Here is a 12993-nt window from a genome sequence, read left to right as displayed (position 1 = left end):
CCTTGGAAGTAACAAGGGACGCAATTCAAAATATTTTTTTACTCTCGCACAAGATGGCTTTCTTTGGAAGAGTACCATGGAGGTCGTGCATTTTGTCGTCTGAATTAGCTATCATTTCAGGTAATGATGTTTCCCCATTCAAACGCAGTTATAGTAAATTTAGCAATCAAAGCCTCATAGAAAACTGAAGTTTTTTCTAGAACCGATAAACAAACTTTTGAGTTTTCCTACATTTTATTATTGTGGAGGTCCTGTCACCCTACTTTCATTTTCAATCGAAGTGCTGTGAGTCAGAACAGATCCAGGGTTTTCTATTTTAGACAATATCCACAATTGTTCTCCTCGGGACGGAATGAATAGTGTTCACAAGGCGTGGACAAACACTCCGTCAGTCACACAGAGAAGTGGAGAAGACATGAGCCCTGTTTTGGTTACTTGTACTTTGAAAGGCATGTGATTTCATTGTATGTTCTCGCTTGAATTTGTTCAAACGGATTTATCAAGGTTCAAATGATTTTTTTAAGTACATCTTCTGTGCTTGGTGAGCATAAGCACATCTCTCAGGCCAAGCTTGAGGCTGGCTTTGCCATATACCACATTTGAGAGTTGAAAACCTTTCACACACCAACAGCTTCACATACAATGGCACTTTCCTCAGTTGGTAGTGACTGTCTCTATCAAAGAAGCTAGTCGCAGTAGTGTTTAATCTGATCAATAACTTGAACTCCTTCATCTTTTGGCTCAAAATTAATGCAGGAGTTTCATCATCATGATGTCATTGCTTGCCCACACCAAATAAAGGAAACAAAAGCATAATGAAATGGTCAAAAGGAAGATTATATTTATCAAGATAATGGGATTGAGTGAGTGAGTGTGTGTGTGTGTGTGTGTGTGTGTGTGTGTGTGTGTGTGTGCGCGCATTACATGCATTATATATATGAATGAATATATGATTATATCAATAAATATATATATATATATATACATGTGTGTGTGTGTATGCTTCTCTCTCTCTCTCTCTCTCTCTCTCTCTCTCTCTCTCCCCACCCACCCACCCATATACACCTACATGTGACTTAACATTGATAGTTCCCTGTGGACTGCCAGCAGTGATACTGCAGCAGATGAACCAGGGTATGAAACAGTGATGATAATGGGTCAGAACAGAAAAATAATAGCAGTAGCTACAGGGTGGAATTTTGTTGTGTATAGTCCTCAAGTCCATTCAGTTTTCATAACAGGGCTTGATCTGAACAGCAGAAATCATCTGGTTTATGAAAGGGCTGGGAAGATACTGCAATTTGACATAAGGTTTGTATGTGTCCTTCTGTGCATATGCATATTTCTCTGTATGTGTGTGTGTGTAGTCTTCAGTATGATGTCTTTCCACTTTAAGTGATATGTGTGTGTGTGTGTGTGTGTGTGTGTGTGTGTCTTTTTACAGTAAAGCGACATCTCTTCAGCAGTGAGATTTTGGGTGTAGAAAATTTCAAGCGTATACGCATCTTTGAAAAAGATAGACTTTCCAACAAAACAGGTATGTATTTGGTTTCATGCAATACTGCAATGTTATCTTCAATCATCTGTTAGGTTATATTTCTCTTTCAGTATTTTCAAGGAAATAGTGCACATAGGTATGTGTGTATAAATACACACACACATACACATACGCAAAATGCACCCATACACACGTACACACAGACAGACACACATACATGCTCTCTCTCTCTCTCTCTCTCTCTCTCTCTCTCTCTCTCTCTCTCTCTCTCTCTAAAGAGCACTGTATAGCATTGCATCAGATATATGGAAATCAATTATAATCTCACCCTTTTCATTTGGATTCTGTAGTCATTTTCACACACACACACACACAAATCTTTTGTGTTATAACTAAAAGATGCTGTTGTTGATTCCAGCAACTGTGTGTATTTATGTGTGTCAATATATCTGTATAAGTATTAATTCAAGAAAGAAATGGATATGAGTATGTGCCTGTACTGTATTTTTATGTATATAACTAATAAGATAATGTGTGTCAGTGTGTCTCACTGTTCTGGACTTGGTATGATGTGGTTTTAAATGCTTGCTTTATTGTGGAGAAGCCGTTAGCCATGTGTGTGGCAGGTGCTAGTGTGTATCCATGCATTGTGTGTATGTACATGCCTAAGTGCATGTTGCAGGGGCGCATTTTCTGGAGGGCGTCATGGGTGGGTGGGTGGTTTCCAATGTTCAGTTGCATGAGTGTATTCTAGCATGTGCTTCCGTGTGGGGTGGGGAGCTTGGGGGGGGTATAGATAAGGGAGGTGGGGAGTGGGAATGAAATCTAAAGTGCTTTGAGCAGTATTCCTGGAGAAAAGGGCCACAGAGATGTCCATTATTATTATTAGAACAGGCCAACTTTCTTTTCCAGATTTTGTGCAGCGATTATGGGACACTTCCCATGGAGGTAAAATTGAAGACGGCCACATAGTGTCTGACCTTGTGAAGCTGATGTATGTGGCTGACAGTGAGACAGAAGTGGCACTGGCCACAGCTCTGCTGAAACAGCTGTACATCAGTCAGACAGGCAACCAGGGAACCTCTGCAGACATTGACACACACAGTCAAAGGTAAGGTATTCAGACTGAGTATGTGCTATATTTGTTGTTGTATTTGTATTTCTCCTTTTTTGTCACAACAGATTTCTCTTTGTGAAATTCGGGCTGCTCTCCCCAGGGAGAGTGTATCGCTACACTGAGAGCGCCACCCATTTTTTTGTATTTTTTCCTGCGTGCAGTTTTATTTGTTTTTCCTGTAGAAGTGGATTTTTCTACTGAATTTTGCCAAGGACAACCCTTTTGTTGCCATGGGTTCTTGTACGTGTGCTAAGTGCATGCTGCAGAAGGGACCTCGGTTTATTGTCTCATCCAAATGACTAGCGTCCAGACCACCACTCAAGGTCTAGTGGAGGAGGGGGAGAAAATATTGGCTAGTGAGCCATGATTGGAACCAGCATGCTCAGATTCTCTCACTTCCTAGGAGTTACCTCTAGGCCTTCACTCCACTTGTTTGAAGTATACAGGATGTGTGTGAGCCCCTGTGTCTGTGTGTGTTTGTGTGTGTGATATACCAGCATTTTTTTTACCAGATCACATGAGAAAACGTTCAACCTAAAAAATATTCTTTCTTTTGCGGTCCACTGTTTTATACAGCTGTGAATCAAAAGCATACTTTCTGACAGAAGGGATCATGCGATACCATTACATGAGACAAATAAAACTTTTTTTAGGATTGCTTCTTTTTTTTCTCTCTCTTTTTAATTTTCATCTTATTTATTTTAACATATTTGTTTATGCATCGCATGCATAGGTTATTTTTTATGTGTGTGCATGTGTGTGAGTGTGTGCGTTATACCTGCAATGTGTAGTATTGTCTTGTAAAGATACACATGTGTGTTGTTTTTTCATGTGCTGAGGTATGTTATTATGCACCATTGTAAATGTGTTGTTTTTTCATGTGCTGAGGTATGTTATTATGCACCATTGTAAATGTGTTGTTTCATGTGCTGAGGTATGTTATTATGCACCATTGTAAATGTGTTGTTTCATGTGCTGAGGTATGTTATTATGCACCATTGTAAATGTGTTGTTTCATGTGCTGAGGTATGTTATTATGCACCATTGTAAATGTGTCATTTCATGTGCTGAGGTATGTTATTATGCACCATTGTAAATGTGTTGTTTCATGTGCTGAGGTATGTTATTACGCACCATTGTAAATGTGTTGTTTCATGTGCTGAGGTATGTTATTACGCACCATTGTAAATGTGTTGTTTCATGTGAGGCGCTTAGAGCCCGTTACACGGGGAGTTTGCACCATATAAGTACTGTCTTTTATTATTATTATTATTATCATAATTTATTAATATTATTATTATTATCATAATCATCATTATTATTATTATTATTATTATTATCATCATCATCATCATAATTTTTTTTTTTTTTATTATTTTTTATAATTTTATTATTATCTGTTTTCCCTGCAGGTTGATAGCAGAAGGACCATTGTCTCCCAAACGATTTCAGTTTGGCCCACTTTTGTTTCGACTTTTATATGTTCTCAAACGGCCAGCAGCAGCACACTCACTCTACAGTGACAAGGTAATCTTTTTCCTTTCTTCCCTGCTGCAGATAGTTTTTCTTTCTCGTGCCATTGTCAAAGTGTTTGAGCATTTACTTGATAATTGTAGTAATTCTTGGCTTGATGTCTTTTTTTTTTCCAATTTCATGATTTTATCGAAATTACTTGATTATTACTTTGTTATTGTTGTTGTACAATGCAGGCATGAATGCATGTGGAGTCATGTGTGTTTGTGCATGTGTTTGAATCCTTTTCACAGAAATTGACTAAAGTTCGGCTGATTGTATTCATATTTTTATCTCTTGCAAAACTAGACAAAAATCATGTTCAGGATTGATTTTGCCACCACTTCCTCTGTTTCTCTCTCAATTTCTCTTTCTTTATTGCAGTGTGTATTTCTGTTAGACTTACTGTTTCATATTCACATTAGTATAGTATTTGATAACATACACAATATATGCTCATGTGTGTGTAAGTGTGCGTTTGCATGTGTGTAAGAGTGTGTGTATGTGTGTGTGTGTGTGTGTGTGTGTGTGTGTGTGTGTGTGTTCTCTCTGTTTATTTTTCCTATGTCTTTTATTAATACCATGCTTGTGCCTGTGTGTGTGTGTGTGTGTGTGTGTGTGTGTGTGTGTGTGTGTCTTATTATTACCATGCTTATCCCTTTATGTAGTATTGTGTATGCGTGTTATGACTTTATGTAGTATTGTGTCGTGCATGTTATGACTTTATGTAGTATTGTGTCGTGTATATTATGTCTTTATGTAGTATTGTGTCGTGCATGTTATGTCTTTATGTAGTATTGTGTCGTGCATGTTATGACTATGTAGTATTGTGTCGTGCATGTTATGACCTATATGTAGTATTGTGTCGTGTATGTTATGTCTTTATGTAGCGTTGTGTCGTGCATGTTATGTCTTTATGTAGCGTTGTGTCGTGCATGTTATGTCTTTATGTAGCGTTGTGTCGTGTATGTTATGTCTTTATGTAGTATTGTGTCATGTATGTTATGTCTTTATGTAGTATTGTGTCGTGCATGTTATGTCTTTATGTAGCGTTGTGTCGTGCATGTTATGTCTTTATGTAGCGTTGTGTCGTGCATGTTATGTCTTTATGTAGCGTTGTGTCGTGCATGTTATGTCTTTATGTAGCGTTGTGTCGTGCATGTTATGACCTATATGTAGTATTGTGTCATGCATGTTATGACCTATATGTAGCGTTGTGTCGTGCATGTTATGACCTATATGTAGTATTGTGTCATGCATGTTATGTCTTTATGTAGCGTTGAGTCGTGCATGTTATGACCTATATGTAGTATTGTGTCATGCATGCTATGACCTATATGTAGTATTGTGTCGTGCATGTTATGACCTATAGGTAGTATTGTGTCATGCATGCTATGTCTTTATGTAGTATTGTGTCATGTATGCTATGACCTATATGTAACATTGTGTCATGCATGTTATGTCTTTATGTAACATTGTGTCGTGCATGTTATAACCTATATGTAGTGTTGTGTCATACATGTTATGACCTATATGTAGTGTTGTGTCGTGTATGTTATGTCTTTATGTAGTGTTGTGTCATGCATGTTATGACCTATATGTAGTGTTGTGTCATGCATGTTATGTCTTTATGTAACATTGTGTCGTGCATGTTATAACCAATATGTAGCATTGTGTCATACATGTTATGACCTATATGTAGTATTGTGTCATACATGTTATGACCTATATGTAGTATTGTGTCATGCATGTTATAACCTATATGTAGCGTTGTGTCATACATGTTATGACCTATATGTAGTATTGTGTCATACATGTTATGACCTATATGTAGCATTGTGTCATGCATGCTATGACCTATATGTAGTGTTGTGTCGTGCATGTTATGTCTTTATGTAACATTGTGTCGTGCATGTTATGACCTATATGTAGTATTGTGTCATACATGTTATGACCTATATGTAGCATTGTGTCATGCATGCTATGACCTATATGTAGTGTTGTGTCGTGCATGTTATGTCTTTATGTAACATTGTGTCATACATGTTAGAACCTATATGTAGCATTGTGTCATGCATGTTATGACCTATATGTAGTATTATGTCGTGCATGTTATGTCTTTATGTAACATTGTGTCATGCATGCTATGACCTATATGTAGCATTGTGTCATGCATGCTGTGACCTATATGTAGCAATTGTGTCATGCATGCTATGACCTATATGTAGCATTGTGTCATGCATGCTATGACCTATATGTAGCATTGTGTCATGCATGCTGTGACCTATATGTAGCATGGTGTAGTGTTGACCCTGTTTCAGACTGGGTGTAAAAAAGGACACCAGTGTATCTATTATCCTGGAGCATAAAGAATTTTGTCTTGTCTTGTTTTGTCTCTTTGTGCACTGTTGTAAAGAGAAGGAAAGGTATGGCGAAGCTATGTTGTTTTTTGCAGACCCATTGATTTTTCTGACTTCTCCTTGGATGATATGAAATAGATCCGATTCATGAATTAAGTGATACTCTTTTTGGGGGGGGGGGTTAGGGGGAGAGGGGGGGAGGGGGGGTTCTTTTAGGAACTCCTGTTTCTGTTCTATGTTTGATGTACTTAAAAACTGTTTTGAAAGTGGCTTGCTACTTTTTTCTGACTTGTGTGTCTTATCCATGAGCACACCATATACCAGGATTTTTTAATATATGTTTTCTTTAGAAATTCAGGTGTTGCGTCTTTTTATACAAGAATTCCAATACAATACACACTGGTCTGAACCTTTTTTGTTTGTTTGTTTGTTTGTTTTTACCCAGGCAAACGCTGTATATCAGCACTGAAAGGCATGCATATGCATCACATCATGTGCACACACGTTCATACGTCAATGCCTGAAGCATCTCCTACCATTTTAGAAGAGCATGACAACAACAAAGGGGCAGTATGCTGAAGAACAGATTATGTCTTTATTACCAAGTGGAGCATGACAACAACAAAGGGGCAGTATGCTGAACAACAGATTATGTCTTTATTACCAAGTGGAGCATGACAACAACAAACAAAGGGGCAGTATGCTGAAGAACAGATTATGTCTTTATTACCAAGTGGAGCATGACAACAACAAAGGGGCAGTATGCTGAACAACAGATTATGTCTTTATTACCAAGTGGAGCATGACAACAACAAAGGGGCAGTATGCTGAACAACAGATTATGTCTTTATTACCAAGTGGAGCATGACAACAACAAAGGGGCAGTATGCTGAACAACAGATTATGTCTTTATTACCAAGTGGAGCATGACAACAACAAAGGGGCAGTATGCTGAACAACAGATTATGTCTTTATTACCAAGTGGAGCATGACAACAACAAAGGGGCAGTATGCTGAACAACAGATTATGTCTTTATTACCAAGTGGAGCATGACAACAACAAACAAAGGGGCAGTATGCTGAACAACAGATTATGTCTTTATTACCAAGTGGAGCATGACAACAACAAAGGGGCAGTATGCTGAACAACAGATTATGTCTTTATTACCAAGTGGAGCATGACAACAACAAAGGGGCAGTATGCTGGACAACAGATTATGTCTTTATTACCAAGTGGAGCATGACAACAACAAAGGGGCATTATGCTGAACAACAGATTATGTCTTTATTACCAAGTGGAGCATGACAACAACAAACAAAGGGGCAGTATGCTGAACAACAGATTATGTCTTTATTACCAAGTGGAGCATGACAACAACAAACAAAGGGGCAGTATGCTGAACAACAGATTATGTCTTTATTACCAAGTGGAGCATGACAACATCAAAGGGGCAGTATGCTGAACAACAGATTATGTCTTTATTACCAAGTGGAGCATGACAAAGGGGCAGTATGCTGAACAACAGATTATGTCTTTATTACCAAGTGGAGCATGACAACAACAAAGGGGCAGTATGCTGGACAACAGATTATGTCTTTATTACCAAGTGGAGCATGACAACAACAAACAAAGGGGCAGTATGCTGAACAACAGATTATGTCTTTATTACCAAGTGGAGCATGACAAAGGGGCAGTATGCTGAACAACAGATTATGTCTTTATTACCAAGTGGAGCATGACAACAACAAAGGGGCAGTATGCTGGACAACAGATTATGTCTTTATTACCAAGTGGAGCATGACAACAACAAACAAAGGGGCAGTATGCTGGACAACAGATTATGTCTTTATTACCAAGTGTACTGGGGTCACAAGGAATTTAGGGTGGGTTATAGTAAATAAAAAAAGTACTACATAAATCAAAAATCATACACAAACACAGATATAGTAGAATTATGGATGCACACATGTGCATATCAGTTTAAGAACTCTCTCTCTCTTTCTCTCACTCTCACACACACACACGCATGCACACACACACACACACACACACACACACTGTATGCAATGAATCGAACACATAGAATGTGGCGCTGCAGTAGTGGGTGACACTGTGTTTTTTTTCTTGGGGGGGGGGGGGGGGGGTTGTTTTTTTGTTTTTTTAATGCACTTATAATTTCCAGTTGGATTAATCAAGATATATTGTAGGATCTGAAGGGGTTGTTCCGGAACACAACGTGTCACCTGCTGCTGATGGACATGGCATACGAGGAAGGCAGGTACCGGCAGGTAGTGGACACCTTCACTGCACTGCAGCTGTCTGGGCTGTCTGCCAGCTTCACACCTGACTGCACCACTGTGGCTATGGCAGCTCTCTATCAGCTGGTTAGTTTGTGTGTGGGTGTGTGGGGGGGTGAGTGTGTTCATTTGGGGGGGGGGGGGGCGTGGGGGATGTATGTGAAAGAGAGAGAGAGAGAGAGAGAGTGTGTGTGTGTGTGTGTGTTATAAGAGTGTCTGTGTTTGTGTTTATGTTAGTATGTGTTTGTGTATGTGCACATGGATTTTTGTGTTTGTGTGTGTGTGTATGTGTGTGTGAGTATGGGTGCATGTGGAAGAGAGTGTGTTTGTGTGTGTGTGTGTATGTGTGTGTGTGTGTTCTTAGAGTGTCTGTGTATGTATAGGTTAGTGTGTATGTGTTTGTGTATGTGCACATGCATTTGTGCATGTGTGTGTGTTTGTGGAAGAGAGAGTGTGTGTATGTGTAAGTGAGTGTGTGTGTGTGTTTGTTGTTAGAGTGTCTGTGCATATATATGTTAGTGTGTATGTGTTTGTGTATGTGTGCTTTGTGTGTGTGTGTGTGTCTGTGATTGTGTGTGTGTCTGTGTGCATCAGTAACTTTGATAGTGTGTTAATGTGAGTTAGGAGGAAGGAAGAGAGAGTGCCATGTGTGAGAGAGGTGTGTGTTTGAGTTCCACAATGAATGACTGTCAGAATGAGGTGTAAATAACAGAGAACAAGCTATGTGTGTCTTTGTGTTAATGACAGCAAGTAGAAATGTGTGAAAATGTATTTTTACTTGAAATCTTTTGTCTGTAAGGGAACGTTTTGAGTCTCATGGATAAGCATTTAACCTTTCCCGTACGTCGTGGGTGTGAAATCACCCAGACAAGTGTTTTTGCTCTGTAACTCAAGTAATATTGAAGCCACTTCCACATAATTTCATGACTTTGTCCATAATATAGTTTACTACATATCCACTGAACATTATTTTCTTTTATACATAAACAAAGAAGTTATTAATCAATTAATGTCCCAGTACGTCGTGGGTGTGACGACACCCATACTCCCAAAGAATAAACCTTGCACGCCGTACGTCGTGGGTGTGGAGCCACCCATGCAAAGCTTGCGCGCCACGCGTTGTCGACATGACGTCACTTGGGCTCGCTACAGAGAGAGATGAGAGTGACCTTTTCTTTTGTTGATCGTATCCCGGTTCAAGTCTGCGGCAAGTTTTACTCTAAAGTTGTAACTAATTTCAGAAAACAATATTTATTGCACTAGATATCTTCAACAATATTGAATGAACTGTTTTTCTTGTAGAGAATGATCGGGAGCAACTGATTGATAGCTTTTTATCTAGTTGGAATTAAAGTGCCTTTCTAAGAACTGGATATTTTTGTAAGTCTGAAATCAATTGATCTAAAATCTAGTTGATATAGAAATTTTATTCTTATCCTAATCTGTTCAAAGTAGAGAAAACCCGACTATGGCTAAAAAAAGAAAGATAGTTGATATAGAAATTTTATTCTTATCCTAATCTGTTCAAAGTAGAGAAAACCCGACTATGGCTAAAAAAAAGAAAGAAAAAAAATGCCAGCCAGCCAGCCAGGAATGCCGAGATCTAGGCCAAGGGAAGGGGGGACTGATACCAGGCTGTTGCTGCTATGTTAGGGCATCTGCCTTGACCGAAAGAGGATGGGCGTGTAGCCGCTAAAAAAAAAAAAAAAACCAACAACAAAAACAACACACACACACACACACACACAAAAAAAAAAAAAAAAAAAAAAAAAAAAAAAAAAAACAAACGTTTTTTGTAAGTAACAACACTCTCTTCTCACGGGCAAAACTTATTCACAATGCGCCTGGTCAAGCACTGGAGTAAATAGCCTACACGCACAAGTGGAAACTGCGCATGCAAGTCTGCTGAAGAAAAGTCAAATTTGCTTTACGGACAGGTGTGGGTTACTGTGCACCCACGACGTACGGCAAGGTCTTATTTCTTCAGTGAAACCATGGGTGCCTACACACCCATGACGTACAGCGAAGGGTTAGTTCGTACACAGAAACCATGGGTGCCTGCACACCCACGACGTACAGCGAAGGGTTAGTTCGTACACAGAAACCATGGGTGCCTGCACACCCATGACGTACAGCGAAGGGTTAGTTCGTACACAGAAACCATGGGTGCCTGCACACCCACGACGTACAGCGAGGGGTCATTCCTTCTTAGAAACCATGGGTTTCTGCACACCCACGACGTACGGCGCGCAAAATTTTAGGCGACGTACGGGAAAGGTTAAAGGGATAAACAATGAATGTGGTGGGTGTGAGTGTGGATGTGTATGCATGAATGTGTATATGTGCACACATAATGTGTGTCTGTGTGTATCATCTTTAAATTATACATGTCATACTTTAGCCAAGTCCAGAAGATGTGTGTCTTTTTTTCTGTCAGAATTGTAAGGAGTCTTGTCAAGAGATGAAGCGACTGGTTGGGGAAGCCAGGACGGAAGGCAAGGCATTGTCCCGCAGGTGTCTTCTCTTTGCTGCTGCTTTGGCCCTCAGACAGGTAGGTGTGTGTCACCTGGGCCTTCAGACAGGTAGGTGTGTGTCACCTGGGCCCTCAAACAGGTAGGTGTGTGTCACCTAGGCCCCAAACAGGTAGGTGTGTGTCACCTGGGCCTCAAACAGGTAGGTGTGTGTCACCTGGGCCTTCAGACAGGTAGGTGTGTGTCACCTGGGCCTTCAGACAGGTACGTGTGTGTCACCTGGGCCTTCAGACAGGTAAGTGTGTGTCACCTGGGCCTTCAGACAGGTAGGTGTGTGTCACCTGGGCCCCAAACAGGTAGGTGTGTGTCACCTGGGCCTTCAGACAGGTAGGTGTGTCACCTGGGCCTTCAGACAGGTAGGTGTGTGTCACCTGGGCCTTCAGACAGGTAGGTGTGTGTCACCTGGGCTGTCAAACAGGTGTGTGTGTCACCTGGGCCTTCTGACAGGTGTGTGTGTCACCTGGGCCTTCAGACAGGTAGGTATGTGTCACCTGGGCCTTCAGACAGGTAGGTGTGTGTCACCTGGGCTGTCAGACAGGTAGGTGTGTGTCACCTGGGCTGTCAAACAGGTGTGTGTGTCACCTGGGCCTTCAGACAGGTAGGTGTGTGTCACCTGGGCCCCAAACAGGTAGGTGTGTGTCACCAGGGCTTTCAGACAGGTGTGTGTGTCACTGGGCCTTCAGACAGGTGTGTGTGTCACCTGGGCCTTCAGACAGGTAGGTGTGTGTCACCTGGGCCTTCAGACAGGTAGGTGTGTATCACCTGGGCCTTCAGACAGGTAGGTGTGTGTCACCTGGGCTATCAGACAGGTAGGTGTGTGTCACCTGGGCCTTCAGACAGGTGTGTGTGTCACCTGGGCCTTCAGACAGGTAGGTGTGTGTCACCTGGGCCTTCAGACAGGTACGTGTGTGTCACCTGGGCTTTCAGACAGGTAAGTGTGTGTCACCTGGGCCTTCAGACAGGTAGGTGTGTGTCACCTGGGCCTTCAGACAGTTGTGTGTGTCATCTGGGCCTTCAGACAGGTGTGTGTGTGTGTCACCTGGACCTTCAGACAGGTGTGTGTTACCTGGGCCTTCAGACAGGTAGGTGTGTGTCACCTGGGCCTTCAGACAGGTGTGTGTTACCTGGGCCTTCAGACAGGTAGGTGTGTGTCACCTGGGCCTTCAGACAGGTAGGTGTGTGTCACCTGGGCCCCAAACAGGTAGGTGTGTGTCATCTGGGCCTTCAGACAGGTGTATGTGTCACCTGGGCCTTCAGACAGGTAGGTGTGTGTCACCTGGGCTGTCAGACAGGTGTGTGTGTCACCTGGGCCTTCAGACAGGTAGGTGTGTGTCACCTGGGCCTTCAGACAGGTAGGTGTGTGTCACCTGGGCCTTCAGACAGGTGTGTGTGTCACCTGGGCTGTCAGACAGGTAGGTGTGTGTCACCTGGGCCTTCAGACAGGTGTGTGTGTCACCTGGGCCTTCAGACATGTAGGTGTGTGTCACCTGGGCTGTCAAACAGGTGTGTGTGTCACCTGGGCCTTCAGACAGGTGGGTGTGTGTCACCTGGGCCCCAAACAGGTAGGTGTGTGTCACCTGGGCCTTCAGACAGGTAGGTGTGTGTCACCTGGGCCTTCAGACAGGTAGGTGTGTGTCACCTGGGCTGTCAGACAGGTGTGTGTGTCACCTGGGCCTT

At 41.6% G+C, this 12993-nt stretch overlaps 1 protein-coding gene across 1 annotated transcript in view; it reads left to right on the top strand.

Moving 5' to 3' along the window:
• Window positions 1-12: 12 nt before the first annotated feature.
• Window positions 13-12993, top strand: part of LOC143297241 (pentatricopeptide repeat-containing protein 2, mitochondrial-like) — a 19591-nt gene continuing 6610 nt past the window's right edge. The window contains exons 1-6 of the mRNA XM_076609481.1: window positions 13-120; window positions 1445-1537; window positions 2411-2609; window positions 4028-4142; window positions 8696-8872; window positions 11223-11336. Coding sequence (XP_076465596.1) covers window positions 54-120; window positions 1445-1537; window positions 2411-2609; window positions 4028-4142; window positions 8696-8872; window positions 11223-11336 — 765 coding nt within the window. The 5' untranslated portion in view covers window positions 13-53. The remainder of the gene's footprint in view (window positions 121-1444; window positions 1538-2410; window positions 2610-4027; window positions 4143-8695; window positions 8873-11222; window positions 11337-12993) is intronic.

Source organism: Babylonia areolata, chromosome 22 (assembly GCF_041734735.1).
Source record: "Babylonia areolata isolate BAREFJ2019XMU chromosome 22, ASM4173473v1, whole genome shotgun sequence".
NCBI classification, from domain to species: Eukaryota; Metazoa; Mollusca; class Gastropoda; order Neogastropoda; family Buccinidae; genus Babylonia; species Babylonia areolata.
Note: the sequence above shows the minus strand (reverse complement) of the source record. Positions and strands in the feature narration are given on the sequence as shown.